The sequence below is a fragment of the Phodopus roborovskii genome, unplaced genomic scaffold (assembly GCF_943737965.1).
Source record: "Phodopus roborovskii unplaced genomic scaffold, PHOROB, whole genome shotgun sequence".
Classification (NCBI taxonomy): domain Eukaryota; kingdom Metazoa; phylum Chordata; class Mammalia; order Rodentia; family Cricetidae; genus Phodopus; species Phodopus roborovskii.
In genome coordinates, this window is record NW_026125976.1 from 350,858 (window position 1) to 373,899 (window position 23,042).

At 36.3% G+C, this 23,042-nt stretch overlaps 1 protein-coding gene across 1 annotated transcript in view; it reads right to left on the reverse strand.

Moving 5' to 3' along the window:
- Prrg1 (proline rich and Gla domain 1) overlaps positions 1-22,118 on the reverse strand; it is a 34,247-nt gene extending 12,129 nt beyond the window's left edge. The window contains exons 1-2 of the mRNA XM_051179240.1: positions 22,026-22,118; positions 9,047-9,295 (exon numbers count right to left, since the gene is read on the reverse strand). Of these exons, the coding sequence (XP_051035197.1) occupies positions 9,047-9,295; positions 22,026-22,118 (342 nt within the window). The remainder of the gene's footprint in view (positions 1-9,046; positions 9,296-22,025) is intronic.
- Between the last annotated feature and the right edge of the window lie 924 nt (positions 22,119-23,042).

Below are 23,042 nucleotides of genomic sequence, written 5' to 3' on the forward strand. Positions count from 1 at the left end.
CAGAGTACTCCATACCCTCCTCTTGCATCCTCAGGTACCACATGAACAAAGTACTTAGAGAAATGTAAGTCAAAATATCCAAACACTAAAGACTGACAAAAGCAAAAATCATTGAACCAATCAAGATGTCCTTCAATAGGTGAATGGATAATAAAAATGTGGCACATATAAAAATGGTAATCAGCTTTATAGGAAATCATGAAATGTGCAAGAAAATAGATGAGCCTGTAACATACAATATTAAGCAAGATGATGCAAACTCAGAAAGAAAGAAAAACAAAACAAAACATGCATGCTGTACCTCATATACATAAGTTAATGCTATAATGTGTACATGTATACAAATAAGTAGGTGTAAGTATGGGTAAAGAAGAAATAAAAAAAAACCCATCGCAAAACCAAGAAAAAAAGAAAAAGAAAAAGAAACACATGGAAATACTGAGAGAACAGTAACACAGTAACAGGCAATGAGGAAAGATGAGAGGTAGGCAAATGGGTGTATAGAACATGAAAGAGGAAAAGGGACTTACATGAAGTTACAAGGGAGCTAAAGGTAGAAGAGTAGCAGAGGATGTGGGGGGAGTAAGTCAGTAAAAAAAGTCTTTAAAAACTTCATAATTATATTTAACCCTTTGTATACTAATTTGAAAAATGACAATAATGTGGGTAAAGGATTTGCAGGGAGGGGATAGGTAAAATGTATGAGAGGGTAAGTAAACTAGGTGAGAATGCATTTCAATATGAAAAGTAGCATCTGTAAGCACAGATATATGTGCAGACAAATGCCCATGAACATACAATAAATAATTTTAATTAAAAAGACAAAAGAGGTTAACATGTCTGTACAAACTTCATTTTCTTAAAATATTTTCTTTTTTATTATTTTTTCTTATTTTACATATCGATCTCAGTTCCCCCTCCCTCCCATGCCCCCTGGCCCCCTCCCATCCCATCCCCCCACTCCACAGGGAGGGTGATGCCTTCCAGGAGGGATCAACACAATTGTCAAATAATTTAGAGTAGGGACTAGGACAATTTCTTGCTGCAACAAAGGCCTGCATGCATCAGACTACAGATTCTTCAGTCCCTTCATTCTTACTTATAGTGTGGGATGGCTATAAAAGCTTAATTGATCCCCTTTTCTACATGTTTCTGCAACCAAAGCTCCCAAGCCTGATTTTGCCATTGTAGCAAAATCTAGTCTTTGCTCCTGCAATCTCTTCCTAACAAATTCCCTCCTACAATTATGTAACTATAACTGGTTTCCAATTCTCTTCACCCTTCTACATTATTAAAAGCAGTCAGTTAACTGACTTAATTAACACTTGCTGGGAATTTATGCTTTTATATTTAATAGTGTAAATATCACCTTCACTCATGACCTCATGGTTTTCAGCTCTACTGATCAGATGAGATTTTAATGTGTAGGGGACATGGATCAGTTTGATCATTTTACTAGTATAAAACATTGTATTTTATAACGAAAGCAATGGAAACATTGTGAAGGTAATATGTATGCCCTACTCATGATCATAATAAACCTGTTCCTATGGAGAAATCAGGCTATAAGTCTCAAACCCATTATCACAGTAATTTTTAGCTAAATACTCTTACTCTTCTATGGCTTCTTTCTTGCTACCTAGAATTGTGAAACACCAATATTTTATTAAAGCAAACTTATTTAGGGGAAGTTGAAGATCATTTCTTTAGTTTTGGAGTTTGAACCAAGGAATTCACAGGTGAAGTAACTACCTGAAGATTATGGGTCCTTTGTTTTAATCTTTGCTTGATTTTGTTTCCTCTATTTTGAGCCCAGAGACAATCTCTCAGTTATTGCTTGTACTAGGACCAGACCACATGGCACAGACCACATATCCATTCACGTCCTACCCCTCCCCACCACAACCCTCATGCTCATATGATGTATAAGAAGGCCAACTTGGTGTTCCAGGGGTCAGAGAATGTCTCCAATACCTACCCACCTTTTAAAGATATGGGCTATAAGAGGATGAGAATGTGGAGACTCCTAGATACCTACACTAAGGGAATCTGACCTCATTCATCAAAGGTGAGAATTTTCCATAAATGAGCCAAGTTGACAATTTTATTTTGCTGAGAACAAAATAACTATAGAAAACAGTTGTCAAACAGAAAGGAAAAACTAGTGAACTTGCTCTAAGGGAAATATGGCTGCTTAGAATGGTGACCCAGATATAATCATAACTCATTTCTTTTCAGCTTCTATCATTCAGGTGGAACTTACTGAAAAGATATTCATTAATATCATTTTTCCTGGGACAGGTAACACAGAAGGACAAATATCTCCTGAATGGCCTTGAACTGAGGCTGCAGAGAGTGGCACTGCAGGAAGCTTCAAAGATGGCATCACCTTTGTTATAAGCCAGCCAGTACAAGTCAAGGAACCTCTCATTGATGGTTATCCCCAGGTGAAAGACACATTTCATGGATGCGAAACCATTAGCCCAATTGTCATGGTCTGGTTTTTCAATGTCATGGCAGGAGATGTGGCCTCCATGCTCATTATAAGGTGTCAGCAACATCTTGTGAGTGCAAACCATTAATGAGAGTTCCTCAGGAAGAAGCAGGTAAAGTACTTCTGGTTTAAACCTTTGTGGTCACAGAAGGTAGCCACAGACAGGTAAATGCAGGAGATGTAGAGTTGTTAAAAACAGCCAGTGCTATTAACCACTGAGCTATCTCTCCAGCCCTGCAAAAGCAAATTCAATACCTTTCTTATTTTTTAAAAATTTATATAGTGTATACAAGTTTATATTATATGTATATGTGTGCACGCCTGGTTCTGGTGAGAGGGTGTCTGTCAGATGGCATGGAACTAGAGTTACAAAGTTATGAGCTACCATGTAGATGCTAGGAACATAACACCACAAATGTTAACAAGTGCTCTTAACCACTGACACCATGCATGTAACCATCTCTCTTAGTCATCTCTCAAGTCTCCTCCCTTGAGATAAGGTCTTATGTAACTCAGACTGGATTTGACACCACCTACTAGGCACGATGAACTTCTGATCCAACTTGTCTTCATTTCCAAAGGGCTGCAATGACAGACATATGACATCATACTTGGCTTATAAGATGCTGGAAACTGAATTAGGGCTTTCTTCATGAGAGGCAAACTCGCTACCAACTGTGCTACATCAGCAATCTTTCATGTTTGTTTTTCTTTTTATGCAAGTCATCTGAATACTGTTCTAATATAATCCTTTTGTTAAATGTATTGATACCCTTAACTTAATACAAAGCTTTATTTGAAAGGCAGTTTTCCTCTGTGACTTTAATGTCTACTTATGTTTCTAAAAGTGAGGTCAAGAGTCTGGGACAGGTGGAGGCAGGCAAGGCCTGAGATCCCTCAGCTTCCTATTTGGTTTCACACAGCCTTATAATTATTGAAATTTTAATTTTAAAATATTTGCATCATCTTAGTACACTCTCTTGTCCTTTATTGTTCACTATCATAGGTACTTTTCATATTATTACAAAAACATGAAATTGAAGTTTTGAACGTTCTCCTGTTTTCTGTGTTTTGTCTGTTTTTTCTTCATTAATAGTTCTAATAGTTCATTATCATATCCCCTGTAAAAAGCTTATAAATTCTTCACTCAAATTGTGGTCTAATAATGGTATCCTTGTGTGTGTGTATGTGTGTGTGTGTGTCTGTGTGTGTGTGTGATTTCTGTGTGAATAGATATTTTCATGTGTTTATCTCCAATTTCATTATCATTTTAAACATTTGTAAAAGTACACGTATTTCCTTGCATAGATGATATTTCATTTAAAAGCCACAGGGGTTTCCTTCTGGCAACCACATGCCATACTTATATGCTCATAAGGAGATAAAGTAAAAACAAAGAAATAATATTCAAGTATAGAAGAAACTTTAGTCTATATTCTATTCTGTAGAAGCATATTCTCAAGTAAAAATGAACTATTTGAGAAGAGTCATTGTTTCAGTACTGAGGCTCCAAAATATTGAATAAATTAATCCCAAAAGATTAAAATTATAAAATAATAGAAAAGAAAATAGCATCTCAAATCAGAAAATCAAGCTACTTTAAGGAACAAAAAAGAAAAACAAACAAAAAAAAAGGTCAAGGAGGATTCTAAGAGATTCATACAAGGTCCCTTACAGAAGGGGAAAGGGACAAGATATCCTGAGCATACTGGGAGTGGGGGGGGCAGTGAGTGGAGAGGGAGCTAGGAAAAAGAGAAGGGGAGGAGAAGAAAGCACGCAGGACTAGGAAGATTGAGTCAGGGGAGGAATAGACGAGAAGACAAAAAGAGAGAGGGAGGGAGGGAGGGAATGAGGGAGAGACCATAAAAGAGGGAGCCATTATATGTTTGAAGAGAAAAATGACTCTAGAGAAATGTCCAGAGACCTACAAGACTGACCCCAATTATTGAGCAAGAGTGGAAAGGCTACCATAAATGCCCTTCCCTGATAATGAGACTGATGACTAACTTATCTACCATCATAGAGCCCTTATCAAGTAGCTGATGGAAAAAGAAGCAGACACCCACAACAAAACAGTGAGCAGAAGTGGAATCCAGATGCAGAAAGGGAGGACAAGACCAGGCTACAGCAACCCACAGAGACTGCTGAAGAAAAAGGGGGTGCTAATGGGGCCCCAGACTGATAGCTGGGAATCCAGCATTGGACTGATTCAAACCCCCCTGAACATGGGTCTCAGTTAGAAGGTGTGGGCAGTCTAAGGGACCTCTGACAGTGGAACCAGGATATATCCCTGGTGCACAAAAGGACTTTGGAAGCACATTCCCTATGGATGGATACTTCCTTATCCTAGAGACAGGAGGGAGGGCCTAGTCCCTATGTCAAATGACTTGACAGATTTAGATGACCCCTCCTGGAATGCATGTGGAGTGGGGGTAGGATGGGAGGGGAAGGTGGTCTGGGGGGGCATGGGACAGTGATAGAGATGCAGAGAGAGGGAACTGTGATCAATATGTAAAAGAAGAAAAATGAATAAATAAACACACAGACAAATAAAAAAGTAAGACTTTAAAAAAAAAAAAAAAAAAAGACCACGCAGTATGCACTTAAAAGAAAGAAAACAGCTTTTTTAAAGGGATAGTATTCTGTGAAAATTAAATAGAGAAATAAATAAAACTTTAAGATTTTGATACTAAAAATAGATAAATCAAGCTGGGGAGATGGCCCAGTAACCAGCATTTGTTATACAAGATCAAATGCCTGTGTTCAAACTCTTAGAATTCACATAAAAAGTCAGGGATGGCTGCATATGCACTTGGTGTGTGCCTACAATCCTACTACTGTTAAAAGTGGATATCTGGTAGAGAAAGAAACCTAATAAAACCAATGCTAAAGAAATGTAGGTTGAACTCTTAGACACTTGCTTTGAGTGTGTCATCTATGTATGCTGCTTATGAGGAGTGGACTGGGAATAAGAACATGAAATTGAAGTTTTTGGTTTGAAGTTTTTAAAATTAGAAATGTCTCCCACATGGCCATATATTTGAACACTTGGCTCCCATTTGGTGGCACCATTTAGGGAGGTAGTACAGCCTTGCTGGAGGAGGTGTGTCACTGGGAACAGATTTTGAGTGTCTGTTTTTATTTTATGCTTTGAGTTACAATGTAATAATACTATAGTATTTTATCCCATTTCTCCAAGTGTTCAGCCTTAGCCCACTGGGGGCTCCTTAAAACTAACTACTTTGGCACATCCTTACTTTCTGATACTACAATAAGTGCCAGTCCTAGAATCAATCACTCCTGCAAAGGTTCTGATTTCTTTTCTAGGCTAGGGATGTGTAATCACTCAATATAGAGTGCTTGCCTATTTTGTACAAGACCCTTTATTCAATCTTCAGCTCCTCAAAGAGAAAAAAAGAACATAAAACTAGGTATGAGGTAAGACTTTACAAGTTTGATAAACATATAGACTATTCCTGTGTCCTTTGAAGTTTGGGAACAACTATCTTAGAGTCAAGCTAAATAAGCCTTAAAATGTTTGTTAATAAAAGTTATGAAAGAATTACTATAATTTTCTTCATAATAGCTCAAGATTAAAAAGTTCAGCACATACAGATTCTTTATGTCCCTCAAACCCAGGTAGAGGCTATAGAGATGGCTCAATAGGTATAAGCATTAGCAGAAGTCTGTAGACCAATCTCAATCCTTAGATGCCACCTACATAAAAATTCAAATGTGATGACATACATCTGTTATCCTAGCAGTTCTATTGTGATTGGGGAGGACTGAAAAGGAACATGGCCAGAATCTCCAGGTAACATGAAGCATAGTGACAGAAAAAAAAACATCTTAAATTTGAATGAAATATATTTATTGAAGGTTTTGTCTGTACTAGGCATGATAGTGTATAAACTCATACCTAAAGCATGTTTGCATAATATCTATAAAGGTGAAATATTTATTTGAAAGCAATACAGTCAGTAGGTGGCAGACTTGAGACACCAAATCTGATCTGAATTTTTTTTTTCCTAAGGTTAGATAATAACATGCAGAAATAGGGCTGTCATAGGGACAACCATCTTGGGAAGAAGGCAAATAAACTAATAAATATAACACATGAAAGGCAGATGGTAATAGACACTGGGGGAGAAATATTTCCTTATTGAGAATATGAAACTGTACAGTTATCTGAGTGCAATTATCAAGCTTAGATATACACATATGGAAGAGAAAAGAACAAGTGTCAATGCCCCAATGCCAGGGCACATGCTCTGTAAAGAAGTAGAAAGACACAACATATCAATGAGGGATAGATAGTATGGTAGGAGATGTGGTGAAGATTTGTTCTGTAGGGAAGTGATATTGAAGGTTGGAAACAATTGTCCATTATAGGTGACTCTGAATTATTTGGCTTTACTGAGGAAAATATGAAGCCACTGAAGAAAAGGTAAGAACATTGCTTTGTTTTGTTTTTGACACTGGCTCTTACTAATATAGACCAGACTATACTGGAATTCACAACATAGCATAGTTGTACATTCACAATCTTCTCCATTTCCTGAGTACTGCTTCTAAAGGTATGATCCACCATTAATAGTGAAGAAAATTTAAAATGTTAATCTAGCCTGTTATTTTTAAAAATATGTAGATGTCAGAGATGGTTAAGTGAATAAAAGTACTTGCCACTAAGCTTGATGACCTGAGTTTGAGCCCTAGAACTCATGTGATGGGGAAAGAGTACTGAATAATTCAACTGTCCTCTGACCTTCTGGCATGTGGACCCCCCTCTTCCTACAAAACACATAAATAAAAAGGAAACAAATTTGAGTGGGCTTGGAAAGGAAGGTGGATCTTGGAAAAGGTTGGGAAGGTAGGGAATGACTACATTGTACAAAATTCTCAAAGAACTAATGAATAAATAAATTTAAAATTTTTAGTTATGTGGAAAAGACAAAAATACACTTGAGATGGTAGCAGATATATATTAATCACACATTCTGTTGTTATGGCAAATACTCAAGAGAAATGGTTTAAAGAAAGGAGATTAACAGGAACATGTGTTGGAAGTTATTCACTTTATGGTGGTCAGGTAGCTGAGTGAGAGTGTAGGAAACCGGAAGAGAATAGCCTGCAAAGCCACACTGCAGTGGTCTATTTCTTTTACCTGAGACCCCAACTTTCAAAGTTTCCAAGAGGTTGAAACTAAACATTCAACACATGAGCCTGTGGATCACTTAGTATTCAAACTATAACAAATGGTTTTGTTGTAAAGAGGCAACAAGTACATGGGTGAAGTTACTACTTACCATGGCAAGAGCAGATTATTTGGGAAGGAGTGCAAACTGAAAAAAATCCCAATAAAAATACTGATAAAATATTTTTCTTATGCTAAATAATTTAATACTAAAATTTACATGAAAAAGCAGGCTATTGTCTCTTGGGTACATAAGAAGAGTTCATAAAATACTGTAGAATACCATATCAATGTAGATCTACTTCTAATTTATATTACAATATACAATATATCTTCTGAAAGAGAAAGATAAACTAGAATATAAAATCCAGAAATAGATGAAGTACATAAAGAAACCAGGATAAAGAAATATAACTAAAGGAAATGCATAACTAAGGATAACTAAAAATGACTATGGTAAAGAGGGGCTGTTTGGACCAACTGGACAGCCATTAAAAACTCATACTCATAATTCATTGTGTATATGACAATAACTACGAGTAAAATTAGTAAAGCTGATGAAGACTATAATTTTCTAATTTATAAACAGATTTTGCTTTTGCTCTGGGCATTAGAATCTAGCTATTTCATCTAATCTCTAGAACTTCCTTTACCAAACAAAAGATCAAACCCTCCTTCTTTAAAACATGTATATACTCACTATTCCTGTTGCTTATTTGATGTCCCTATAGCACATCTTATTCCACTTATTTAGCATATAGTATTATTCACTTGGTGCACAGGCATGGATCTTTACACAATAGCTGCTTCTTTAGAACATATCTGCCTTACTTTTGCTTTCACAGCCCTGCTCTCTGAATCGCCTACAAATCAGAGTAAAGTGAAGTAAAGGAGTCTTATAAAATGTGGAAAAGGATTCTAAAAGTAGAGAGAACTAAAAAAAAATTTCTCTGGTACAATAGTTGGACGCAGAAGTCTCAAGTATACAAGGGAAACATCTTACCCCAGCCCAGGAGAAATAAAATATCAAAACACTAACACACTAGGCATAGAAAGGAATAGACACCATCTACTTTCTGGATGAAAGTCTTGTGTGAGGTGGATGCCTAGCCACTATAATAACAGATAGCTAAGCAGAGCAATGTGGGAACATGGCAGTCAATGAAAGACCAATTCAGATGGAAGTAAATCTAGTTCTCTCCTATACAGAACACTATTCATTAGATGTTACATGGAGATTTCTTCAGTAAATTAACATTTTGTTGAAATCAGTACCTGTACTTTAGGGATGTGGAATTCAAAATACACCAAAAGTTAAGCACCTCTGTGAACATGTTTTAAGTTGCCAGTATACTTACAGTTTTTTCGTGATTTTCAAAAGCCTCTCTTGCTTCTTCATATGTGCAGACTTCTTCTTTGCACTCACGCTCAATGTTGCCCTGTCTTATTTCTTCAAAAAGCCCATTGGCTCTTGGGTAGCGTTTTAATACTGAGTTGGCTTTTTCTCCTGTGAGGAAAACTAAAAAGAGATATAATAATAAGTATAAAAAAGCAATAAGGAACTCATGTGGGAAGTGAATATACAAGATGAAAACTGCCAGATGCTCCTGAGAAAACAAAGAAAGCATACTAAACATCTTTCAGTAAACCAGGATTGAAATAATGTTTAACTTCCAACTGAAGCATTTGATAGCTTCCTCATAATGGGAATATGTGCTTTTAGTCACTGTGGCTCTGGGCAGGAACAGTAACATAATTAACCATGTTATATTCAGACTTTAGCACATTCCTGAGTACTGGAGATGTTTAAAAATAGTAATGATGATAGCACTACTTATATTCATTTCTGTAAGTGGATACCACAAGGTATTCTGCAACCAAACCAAAAGCCAGTCTCTGCCTGCCTAAAAATAAATACAAACCCAATTGACCTAATAATATAAACTTAGAGAACCATTACTTAAAGAAACAACTTAACATGGTGAAAGTCTCATTACAGATCTTTCAAGCTTGTAAAAGAAAAACAATATATTCTAAAAAAAAACTTTCTGAAATCAGTGAAATATAAAATATAATTTTATCTACACTTAAGTTGAAAAAAACATTATTAATAATTTCATTCTAAATACAGTGTAGCTGTATTCCAAGACATTCAATCTCACTTCATCATCCTTAAATAAAAGAAATTTTTTCCCTGAATTATAAACGCATACCTTAGAAACATTCAAAGTGCACTTGTGAAACCCAGTGGAACAGATGAGTAACAGCAAATGCAACACTACTCTGAGCTACACAGTAAGGGCTGATCTTGAAAGACAAATGAGAAGTTCTTTGGAAATACAAGTCAATGGTGTGTCTTTAGCCCTGGATTCAATCCCCAGCACTGCAACAAATGAACTAATGAATGAATGAATGAAAAAAGGCAAATACATATTAGGCCATTGCTATGTTTACACTTATGGGGTACATTTACTTTTATGTACAAGAACATTTAAGTTCTACTTTATGTTTTTCTAAGAATCTCATTTGACTGGTATATAAATACAATGCCACCATAATTTCTGTTAATGTAATTAGAAACTTTCCATTTTACAATCTTCTAACATTGCAAAAAGAGTATTACAGGAGTTGGAAATATGGTTCTGGGGGTAAGAGAATTTGATGCTCTTGTAGAGCTCAAGTCCAGTTTCCAGCACCCACATAATGGCCCACAACTATCTGTAAGTTAAAAGTTAAATCCCAGGGACTCTAACCTCCAATCCCTTCTTCTGTTCTCTTTGAACAAGTGCGCGTGCGCGCGCACGCGTACACACACACACACACACACACACACACACACAAACACACACACACATCCTTTGTTCAGTAATATTAAATTTTATTTTCTTTTTCACTATGTTTTCATGATCTGGTTTATATTTTAATTGACACAACTTGATCTCTATTTGAATTTCATAAAAGGCAATCTTCAAAGTTCAGTCACATAAGCCAGAGTGAATAACTTTCCTTCTTCATCTGTTTGTTATGTAACTGGATATGATGAATATAGTACTCAGTCAGAGTGAGAATTTGATCAGAATTTTTAGCATCCTTATTTCTAAACACAACACATATAGCAATTCATTTTAAAATATCACCAAATTTTAGACCAGTTTTCCTGAGCATAAATCAAATAATTTACAATTAAGTGATTTTTGAACTTTCAACAGGAAAAAAGCAAAATACCATAAAGAGGGAAATTATCTTCTCATATGCAAGCTAAATGGAAAATGAGTGTTAAGGAAATTAGCTAACTCCTAAAAGTAGAAAGCAAGCTAACTGAAAGATGATATATCAGAACACAAACTTCTAATCCCAGACTAATCAAATTACCAGGAGCATTCCATATAAACATCTCTTATGTATTTCTTCTACCAAGAAGCAAGGTAACATAATACTAAGAATGCTACATGTTGTCAAGTAAGTTTTATTTCCTTGACACATCTACTTGATTAGAAGATACTATGTGAAGTAAAAATTTAACTAATGGTAAAAAATAAAATAGTATTATACATAGGTTTTATCTGCCATATATCAGGGAACAAGAAATGAGAAAAGAACATTCGATAGTATTTAAAAAATGTTTTGGAAATTAAATGGACTCTGCATAATGATAAAAGAATTAGGGGACTTATGAGACAGGTTATCTGGTACTTGCCTGCAAGCCTATCAACCTGATTCTTATTCCTGGAATCCACAGCGGAAGGTGAAAACTTAAACATCCATACTCCATAGACCATGTGTGCACACATGTATGAACATGTACACATACACATATATACACATGTAAAATAAGAATTTTAATTGTTTTTGTAAGAGAGTAGAATATGGAAGCTATGACTTATAGGATGAAGTCATATTATCTTTTTTATCATGCTTTTCTTACTGAAAATAATTTTTCATATAATACAGCTTTCCCTCCCACAATGACTCCCAGATCCTCCCTAGACACCCAATTCCATGTTTTCTTTCTTTCTCTTTAGACAGCAAATAGGCAAACAAACAAACAACAACAACCAAAAAAAAAAAAAAAAAAAAAAAAAGAAGAAGAAGAAAAAAAGAAGCCCAAGAAACACATCCACACCAGAAAGAAAAATCATAAAAACACAAAATTGAAAATCATAATATAACAGCAAAAGACCAATTAGAAAATAAATGTTCAAACAAAGCAATGAGATAAAAAGTCTTCGAAATACATTGAGTTTATTTGTGTTGGCCATCCACTGTTCAATGTGGAGCCTATTCATAAGAGTCATTAATATGCCCAGTGATAGATACTCCATTACAGAAAACTAATTTTTCCTTTGCAAAGAAATGCAGAATACAGATATCTTCTTTGTTAGGGATGTCAACTTCCCCTCTCAATGCAGGGACTCTGTTTGGCTTGAACCTCTGCAGGCCAAACACTGGACAATATCCAGACTGAAAGGCTTGCTTTGAGATATTTCGTGACTGTATGAATGTGCATTAGTAATTTAAAATTCAATCCTAGAAGCTAAATGTATAGCATAATGCTAATGGTTAGCAAATGTAAGGCTGTGTGGTCAATCTTCAGTTTAAAAATAAGTCAAGATTACCTACACCACTCCACCCCTAGGCCCTGCCCCCAAATTTGGCAAACTTCTACTGCTCAGGCATAGGCCACATCAGTCAGAAAAAGAGATAAGTGATCCATCCGGCAGCTGAATTGGTCCTATCCATAGAGTTTGTTCCCCATGACCCATTCCACCATCTACCCCTCTAACCTCTTTGCTAGTCCCAAGGCCAGGCCCTGCCTCCAAAGTAATCCCGCTGCTCAGATAGAGACCACACTAGTCAGAAGACGAGATATGTCATGTTGCCCAAAAGGCCAAGCTAACCTCCAGAAGGCCAGCTCCCAATTTGGACAGAGACTCAATACTAGATTGTGGGGACATCAGGCTTGGGGATGGTACTCAGGCTGCGCCCAAGCCAAGCCTAAAGGTACAACCCAAGCCTGCCCCAAGTTTGGAGATCTGTTTCAGCAGGGTGCAAAAGAAAGTAACCTCTGCCTGGTAACTGGTGATTAAAAACAATGCTATAGGCCCTTACTAGTCTCTTTACCCACTATCATCAAACTTCTGCTGAAGCCCTGCCCCTACCCTGAAGCCTACTTAAACATCTGCTCAGATCAATAAAATGAATTCCTGCCAAGACCAGGCTCCCTGTCTCATCTGATTGTCCTGCAGTGAGCAGGGGCTGGGGAACAGGTGGACAGTGCACTCACATTTCCTCTGTCCTCTTCTCTGAGGGAGTAAGTGCAGAGTAGTGACACACTACCCCCCACCATCACACTAGGTCAGAGATCACATCAGCCTCCAGAAATCCAGGCAACAAAGACTAGAAGGCCAAATAGGAAACAGAAACCAAAAATCAAAACACCAAACAAAAAAATACAAACTCAGAAATTAGGATCTAGACCTAATCATCCCAATCCCAAATTGCCTAAATGCCAGTGTAAGAACACAATACACAACAGCCACAGTAATGTGGTACCACCAGAGCCCAGCTAGCCTAGAACAGTAAGACATGAATACTTCAGTGCAGATGAAGCACAAGAAAATGACCTAAAAGAAACTTTATGTAGATGATAGAGGCCCTTAAAGAGGAAATGAAAAGCTGTCTTAAGTAAATCAGAAAAGATAAGTAAAAAATTGGAACAAAGCAATAAATCATTTAAAGAATGCCAAGAAAGCCAAGAAGAAACAAACAGGTGAAAGAAACTATTCAAGACCCGAAAAAAATAAATAGAAACAATAAAGAGAGCATAACCTTAGGGAAATTTGGAAATGGAAAATATGGATAAGCAAACAGATGCAAGTATCACCAATAGACTACAAGAAGAGACAGAAGAGAGGATCTCAGGTGTTAGATATAATAGTGAAATAGGTTCGTCAGTCAGAGAAAACATTGCATCATCAACATAACCATCATCATCAACAACAACAACAACAGCTCCTAACGCAAAACATCCAGGAAATATGGCTCACTATGTAAAGACCAAACCTAAGAATTGGAATAGAAGGAGAAGAATCCCTGATGAAAAACCAAGAAAACATATTTAAGAAAATAGTAGAAGAAAATGTCCCTAACCTAAAGAAGGAGATGCCTAAAAATGTACAAGAAGTTTACAGAACACCAAACAGATTGGATCATAAAAGAAAATCACTGTGTCACATAATAATCAAAACACTAAATACACAGAACAAAGAAAAAATATTAAAAGCTACAGGGGAATAAGGACAAGTAACATATAAAAATGCAGGCCTCTTAGAATTACAACCAACTCTAAAATCCAGAAGGGCTTGAACTAATGTATTGCAGACTCTAAGAGACCACAGAGCCAACCCAGACTACTATACTCAGCAAAACTGTAAATTATCATAGATGGAGAAAACAAGATATTTCATGATGAAGTAAAACTTAAACAAATATATCTACAATTCCAGCAATACAGAAAGTCCTAGATTGATAAAAAGCCCCTGCATCTTATCAAACCATCATGCATTAAAGTTGGCTTTCAGTGCAAACAAAAACAACAGAAAATCTACAAATTCATGGAAACTGAAAAACTTTCTACTGAATTACCACTAGATCAAGGGGAAATCAAGAAATCAAAGACATCCTAAAATTAAATAAAAATGAATATATAACATATCCAAATTATGGGACACAATAAAAGCCATGCTAGAGGAAAGATCATACCACTTCATAAAATATTTGAGGGGTTGGAGAGATTAAGAGCATGGACTGTTCTTCCAGAGGTGCTGAGTTGAAATCCCAGCAACCATCTATACTAAGATTTTGTGCCTTCTGTCTGAAGGCATGAATACGGGCAGAACACTGCACACATAATAAACCAACAAACACATGACTAAAAATTTTTGAGGAGCTCTCATTCTAGCAAATTAAAGTCCTAAAACAAAAAGAAGTAAGCACACCTAAGACAAGTAGATGGCAAGAAATAATCAAACTGCTGGCTTAAATCACTAAATTAGTAACAAAGAGGATAATACAAAAAAATCAAGGAAACAGAATTGGTTCTTTGAGAAAATCAGCAAGAAAGACTAACCCCTATCCAAAGTAACTAAAAAGCAGAGGGAGACTATCCAATTAACAAAATCAGAAATGGGGGCATAAAAACAGACACTGAGGAAATCCAGAGAAGTTGGAAAGATCTCCCATGCTCTTCGATCAGTAGGATTGATATTATGAAAATGGCCATCCTGTCAAAATCAATCTACAGATTCAATGCAATCCCCACAAAAATTCCAACACAATTCTTTACAGACTGTGAAAGAACAATTACTCAGGTTCATCTGGAAAGAAAAAATACCCAGGATAGTTAAAATAATCCTGTACATTGAAAGAACTTTTGGAGATATTACCATCTCTCATATCAAGTTGTACTACAGAGCCATAGTAATAAGAACTCCATGGTATTAGAATAACATAGACAGGTTTATCAAAGAAATAGAAGAACCAGACATAAATTCACAAACCTATGAACACTTACATTTTTAGTGAAGAAGGCAGAATTACACAATGGGAAAAAAAGAAAGCCCCTTTAACAAATTTTACTAGAATAATCAATGTTAGCATAGAGAAGAATGCAAGTAGATCCATATTTATCACTCTGCACACAACTCAAGTCCAAGTAGCTCAAAGAACTCAACAAAAAACCAGATACACTGAACCTGATAGAAGAGAAAGTAGGGAATAATAGCCTTGAATACATTGGCACAGGAGACAACTTCCTAAAGTACATAGCAATAGTGCAGTAACTAAGATCAATACCTCATGAAACAGAAAAATTTCTGTAAAGGCAAAGGACACTGTCAATAGGACAAATGGCAGCCTACAGAATGGGAAAATATCTTCATAAACTCCAAATCTCTCAGATGGCTAATTTCCAACTCAAGAAACCAGACATCAAAATACCAAATAATTCAATAAAAATATGTGGTACAGATCTAAACAGGAATATCAACAAAAGAATCTTAAATGGCTGAGAAAAACTTAATACTCAACATTATTATCCATCAGGGAAATGCAAATCAAAATGACTCTGAGATTCCATCTTATATTCATCAGCATAGCTAGGATCAAATATGTAAGTGTCAGCTCCTGCTTGAGAGGAATGGAGCAAAGGGAACACTCCTCCATTGCTGGTGAGAGTTCAAACTTGTAAGACCTCCTTTGAAATCAATATGGCATTTTCTGAGAAAGTTGTGAATCAGTCTACCTTAAGACCCAGTTATACCATTCCTGGACATATACCCAAAGGATGCACAATCATACTACAAAAACACCTGTTCAAGTATATTGATAGCAGCTTCATTAGTAACAGCTAGAAATTGGAAACAGTATAGATGTCCCTCACTCAAAGAATGGATTATGGAAATGTAGTATATTTATGCAAATGGATGAAACTAGAAAAGATTATGCTTAGTAAGGTAACCCAGACACATAAAGATAAATGTGGTATATACTCAGTTACAAGTCGATATGAGCCATAAGGATAACTATGCTATACTCCACAGACCCAGAGAAAGTTAAGTAAAATGGAGGGTTTGGGGGTATTGGCACAAGAATCTCACTGGGAAGGGGAAACAGACATCACTGGTACATGGGGGAGGGGTATATGTGGAGGGAGCATGGGAATAGGAGAGATCAGGTGGGAGGACCAGGTGGGGGTGGCGGGGGAGGATGGAGGAAGAGCGTTGGTGTGGGTTGTCCTTCTGTATATGTGTTTCTCTTATTGGCTGATGAATAAAACATTGTGGCTAATAGAGGAAGGGAGATAGGCAGGGCTAGGAGTTGAGAATTCTGGGAAACATAGGCAGACACAGTCGCCATGTAGCCCACCAAAGGAGTACAAGTCCAGACCCTTCTCCAGTAAGCCAAGACCAATGGAAATACATTAATAGAAATGGTTTAATAATTAAGATAGAGCTAGCTGATAAGAAGTCCAAGCCACCAGCTAACAGTTTTATAAATAATATCGCATCTGTGTGTTTATATGGGGACCAAGAATGGTGGGACCAGAAGGGACAAGATCCTCTTGCAACAGAGAGTACTGAGAGAGACAAGTAGAATTTGGAGGCATCTCTGGGAAGAAATCTAGTGCAATGAAAACCCCTAAGGATCTATAGAGGGTGACCCTAGATAGGACTCCTAGCAATGGGGGATATGGAGCCTGAACTGGCCATCTCCAGGCAAGGCTTTCTTTCAGTGCAGGGATAGGGACACCAACCCAGCCACAAAACATTTCACCTACAACTTACAAAATGTAAAAGTGGCAAAGAAATTGTGGGAGTGGCCAACCAATGACTGACATATACAATGAGAGGGAGCTTACCCCTGACTCTGCCTGGAGGGACAGGGCCCAGAGGAAGGATATCCCAGAGTCCTAGGATAGAACCAAATACAACTGTCAAAAAAGTCAATCAATGAAATGTTTCCTAATGATATTCTGCTATACTCATAGATGGGTGCCTAGCCCAAATATCATCAGAGACCAACAGCCAAAACTTAGGCAGACTTCAGAGAATCCTGTGATAAAGGGGTTAGAAGAATTGTGGGAGACATAGGGGTCAAGGACACCACAAGAAAACTCACAGAATTAACTAATCTGGGCTTATAGGGGCTCACAGAGACTGAACTGACAACCATAGATCCTGCATGGGACTGACCTAGGCCCTCTACATATAACCCACATCTGAAAAATATCTCTACTCCAGTTACCTAATTGCTTTTTTGATCTTGGATCTGATTTTACTGAAGGAGCCAGTCTCTAACACTTATATTATAAAGTGAACAACATTCTTTGCTTTGGGGCATATTTACTGAACAAAAGTATTCACAATGAGAGTGTGGCAAATGAAGATGAGTAGCATGTGACGTCTGCCCTCAAGGAGAAAGATTAAAGAAATACATAATGAACTGCACTACAAGACTTAACACAATAGTGTCTGTTGATGGTCAGAAAACAGGCACATTTCCACCGTGTGTGTGTGTGTGTATGTGTGTGTGTGTGCGCGCGCACGCATGCGTGTGCACAGGCATATGCTTTGGAGGTGGGAGAAGGACCCTTGAAAAGTATGTGAGCTGGTTTGTAAGAAGTGGCAGGATGAGGGTACATGAAGATGGTAATTAAAGATAACCTTGGAAAACAGAGAAGTGGAACAAGAAGGGCTTGGAAGTGAGCAAACAAGCTGTAAGGATTCACAGTGAGCTCATGGGTAGGGTTTATTAGAAGATTGCTAGGAAATGAAAGTGGAATACTAGAAAATTGCTGTATTGATGAGGCAATTAATGTTAGGCTACCCTATTTGAAGTATTTGATAGTCATTCAAGGTGTATTAGTCTAATACTAGAAACCCAGATACATAAACACAAGATATTAAGGGTAAGGGAAGGAGAAAATGGAAGGGGAAAGACTCAGAAAGGTCCCTGTCACATAGGCAGGTTACAAAATGCCTACCAGCACCACCAACAAGAAAATTCAGATTAACATAGAAAGAGAACATTCTACAAATAAACTGTTGAAAAGGAGAAGGCCTACCCCTATAGGCTTAATGCATAACTCTAGACGTCAAGGGTTTTCTATAGGAATATTGTTGAAATAGAAAGAAAAGAATTAATTTTTTTCATTATGGCAAGCATACAACTGTTCAGTTAACTAAAATGATCAAACTAATTCCTCATAGTTGTTAAATGGTGAACAAAAGACAAAGAGTCATAGCAAACCCCTGCAAAAAAAGCAAAATCCTAAGCACTGGTTCTTTGTTAGCTGTTTGTTAATAGACTCATCTTTAGAATTTTAACAACAGCCCACACTAAGTACCTATTATGAAAGTAAAAACAAATATGCAACTGGTATGTAATCTTTGAGAGTCATATAGAATTACAAGAAAATCATAGTAGACTAATTAGGTTTGGTTGAATTTAGGTGGATAACTCAGTATCCAAATATTCTATGTGCTAATTTTGGGCATTAATTATAATATCTCAATTATTTAGAAGTACTTAAATAAATCCACTCTCAAGAAGTTAAATAAGGGGTCATATACAAATATGCTATAATACATTTAAGATTTGTCTGTTAGACAAATCAAGAGTCCTTTAAATCTAACCACATCCTCAAAACAAACAATGAGACTTGAAAGATACATTGAACAATAACACTGATAAGTACAGCAGGAAGAAGTAAACTGAACTAGATCAATATGTTGACAAGAATAAGAAGGGGAAGCCAATTAATCTACTGCAGGTAAAAATAAAGTCCTTCAAGGTTTATTTAGAGAAGCATCTAAATTTTCTCACACTGACATGTTTCAAAGTAGTAGCCATCACTATTTTTATCATGGTGAATATGAGTCACCAATAAAGGACCATATCATGTTCAGGATAATGTTCTTAATGACAATACATTTATACAATCCAATTTAGAACTTTTTGCACAAAATGTGTGACACTTTATAAGTTGCTTTGTTGTTGTTATTGGTGTTTTTAGACCGGGCTTCTCTATGTAGCCTGGGCTGTCCTGGAACTTTATATGTAGCCTAGTCTGGCCTCTAACTCAGAAACATGCCTGCCTCTGCCCCCAAGTGCTGAGGTTAAAGGCATGCAACACCATACCTCACTATCAACACCAGTTCTGGCTACTCTAAACACAGAATTAAATAGGGATGATACTTTTGTTTATATTCCTTCCATATACATATATTGTTGGTTTTGGAGATGGTGAAGCCTTTGCTGAAATATTTACATTGTAGAAAAACAGTATTTTTCAGTTATTTTAAAAACAATAACCTATTTATAGATTGGGATTTACATGACTGGTGTACCTACAATTTAAAATTTCTTGTTATACCTAATCAGTTTGTCATAAACTTATTCAAGAGTTCAGGGATTTTAAAACTACCTTGAAGTTGTAGAATGGAGCTCATAAACCCAAAATGTCAAAAAAATATGAGAGAAAAAATGTTACTAAAGTCTTTAATGTCTCAAAGCTGGTTCCTAAGGACACGATGGGTATGATGACTACCCAAGACTTCAAAAATTATCATTGTAATGCAGGAGGCATAAAATAAAATACCAGAAAACAGGCAAATTTCCCTGGAATAAGTCCAGATTATATGCCAGGAATTGATTTGAATAACAAAAAAGACAAGATGTAATGGATATCTAAAAAGTCAATATTCTTTAAAAGCAAAATAAGCATAGTTCATCATCAGCGACTAACTACTTCAATAAGGGTTTATAAAAGCTAAATTTTAGGTCAGATATTCAGATGACTTTTGTCTAAAGATTTTATGTTGCATAAAGAAAAATGAGATAAAGAGGATTTGTCTAATATTTTCTCCCACAAAGGAAGGTAAATAGCTGCTGAATTTCCTTTGAAGGAGTTTTAAATGTGTAATCTTTAAAAAAAAAAAACTCCTTATGAAAGGGCAGATGATAATAACACTAACAATTCTGTCAAATTTCTTTAATTTACGGTATTTTAGCAATGATATTTCTACACTAGGGAAAATAGCTTGCCTAAAGAAATCAAATATAAAATTTCAATGGTTTAATTTGGCAAAATTAAATACACAATAGTGTTGTGTTATCAAAACACTATTATATGATGGCTATTTCTCTTGTAACTAATGTCTCAGTTATGTCAACAAAGTATTTATGTAGTCTTAGTACTTACACACACTACCACAACAACATTTCTTTTTGGATTTGTGGGTCTTGTCTATACTGATTATTTTTCTATCCCAGATGGAAGAACTATTTACCTTTACTTGTGGGGGGGGGAAGGCAAATGGCAGCCATATTTATAGATAACTAAATCTGAGGTACAGTTCTGAACACATAGATTTATGACACAGTGGTTGCTTTACTTGCTTTACTGTCCATCAACATAGACAGTATAATATGCATTCTATTTGACAGCTGTAGTTTAGACTCTAATAGTGATTAACTGTCCTAGTAAGACACATAATATATTTAATCAAAATGTCACATTTCATAGATACCATGAAATCATTCAGCTATACTTCTTTCTAACCTACAAATAGCATCCAAAACAAATCAGGGAAGTGGAATTTCAGTAACGAGTATGTTCTTGGTTCTTTTACAACATGTATTTCAGGGATGATTTCAGTGGTGAAATTAGCTCTTACATGTTAATTTGCTCTAAAAATGATAGCATAGAATTTCAGCTTAAACACATTATTCTTAAGAGGGATGGGTCAGTATTAAGCTTACATGGCCCTTTGTACAGCTACTGACTTGAGTATTGCTTGTCATTTTCAACTAACTAGAGGATTTAGAGAAATATCATTGCTAGAATTTTGTCACATGTCTCAGACATATTTTTCATATAAGACATTGTGATACTATCTAAAAGGGTAAAAAAACAATGAGATTTCAGGGGATTTACAAGTCACATAACAAGTATATACCAAAAGATTAATTTTTATTTTATATACATAGGTGTTTTTGCCTGCATGTATATCTGTGTACCACATGTAAGCCTGGTGCTGAAAGATGCCAGAAGAGGTTAACAGATCCCCTGGATCTAGAGTTATTGGGTTATGAGCCACCATGCTGTGCTGGGAATCAATTCCAGGTCCTCTGGAAGACCAGCCTGTACTCTTAACTGCTAAGCCACCTTTCTAGTCTAGATATTGTTAAAAGTCTACATGTAGGAAAGTATGGTCTAAGACCTTAGTTGTGACCAAGCTAGTAGAGAATGTAGAGGCCTATATCTTATAAGCCTTTAACAAATGTATACTACAAATATTTACTAAGATACAATCTAATAATCATTAAAGCCAAATTGATCAGCAAAATTGTGGATACCGTTTTTTCTCTTTGCACACTGAAACGATTCAGTAGATGCAACTTAGTGTTCATACATCACAGGATCTAAAATGAAAAAAAACATTTTCTGAGATTCATTTAAGCAAGTGCTGACTGATATCTTAAAGTTAACTAGCCAAGGAATCCTCTTCAAATGAAAGCTATAGGAAGAAATAAAGAGAGAAAAAATATAAAGTGGGGATATTCTGTCTGAGCCCGGAAATAATCTCTCTTAATCTTCACATAGAAGACTTTACTCTCTGGATTAGTTACATTGGCTATTAAATATTTATCCGACAATTGCTGGACTGTGGTACAGATGAACCTCAGCTATGACTCCACTTTCTTCCAATAGTCCCTGATCAGCTGCAACTTCTTTTAGGAGGTGTAGGTCTTCTGCATGATGCTAAAGTTTACCCTCCAGGTGTACCTGCAGCCCCCGAACACGTTCCTGTAGGCCACTGACAGCAGATTGCACTTCTCGTTGGACAGCTCGGCATCCTGCTCCATCATGGCTTTCATGCAAGTGCAATGTCTTCGTAGTGCTCGGCCTGCTTGGCCAACTTGGCTTCTATATCAGCTAGGTTTTCTCCATGGTGAAGGAGGGTGAGGGATGAGCCATATCTGGATTCCTCTTTCTAGTCTCCTTGGCCATGATGCGAGTCTGAAAATGCTAATTTTCTACTAGAAGTTTACATATACTCATACATTGTTGCTTTTATTTAAGGTGCTTTCCCCTGTGGAATGTTCAGAACAAAGCTTGTGAAGTGAAATGTCTTGACATCTGCTATGATCTTTGACAAATGCTGCCAACCTATGAATTACTGCAGGCACAGGCAACTGTTGATTTTTATTTGTGGCACTTCACTATCCGAACCACTTGTGTGATTTTGTTGTCAGCAAAAATGGTAGGGGACAGTGCGCTGTTTCACTTTGAATATATCCCTATTCCCCTATGATATTAGAAAATCACTACAATCCTGAAAATATAATTCCCCCAAACTTTTCTCAGCAACGGATGGTTCCTATGATGTAATTAATTTTATACATTATTAATACTTAGAATATTCAGAGATTATCAGAAGAAATGAAAACTTATGATGAAATAAGACCCAGTTTCTGCATTTTGGCTCTCTAATATGTAAACGGTTATAGGCTATTCACTATACATGATATTTTCTAAATCAGTTTCAGTTTATATATAAGTATATAAAAGGTAATGATTATCCTTATTTTATAATAAGAGTTTTCTTACAACATAAGATAAATAAATGGCAGAGGAAACATCTGCAAATTACAACGTGCTGAAAATACTTATTTATATAAAAATAACCACAAATTCTTGAGTCTTAAATACTATGTCCTTAAATACTTTATAAAGTATAAAAATGGAGTAAAAGCAATTTCAATAATAAAGACTATAAACACTGACTA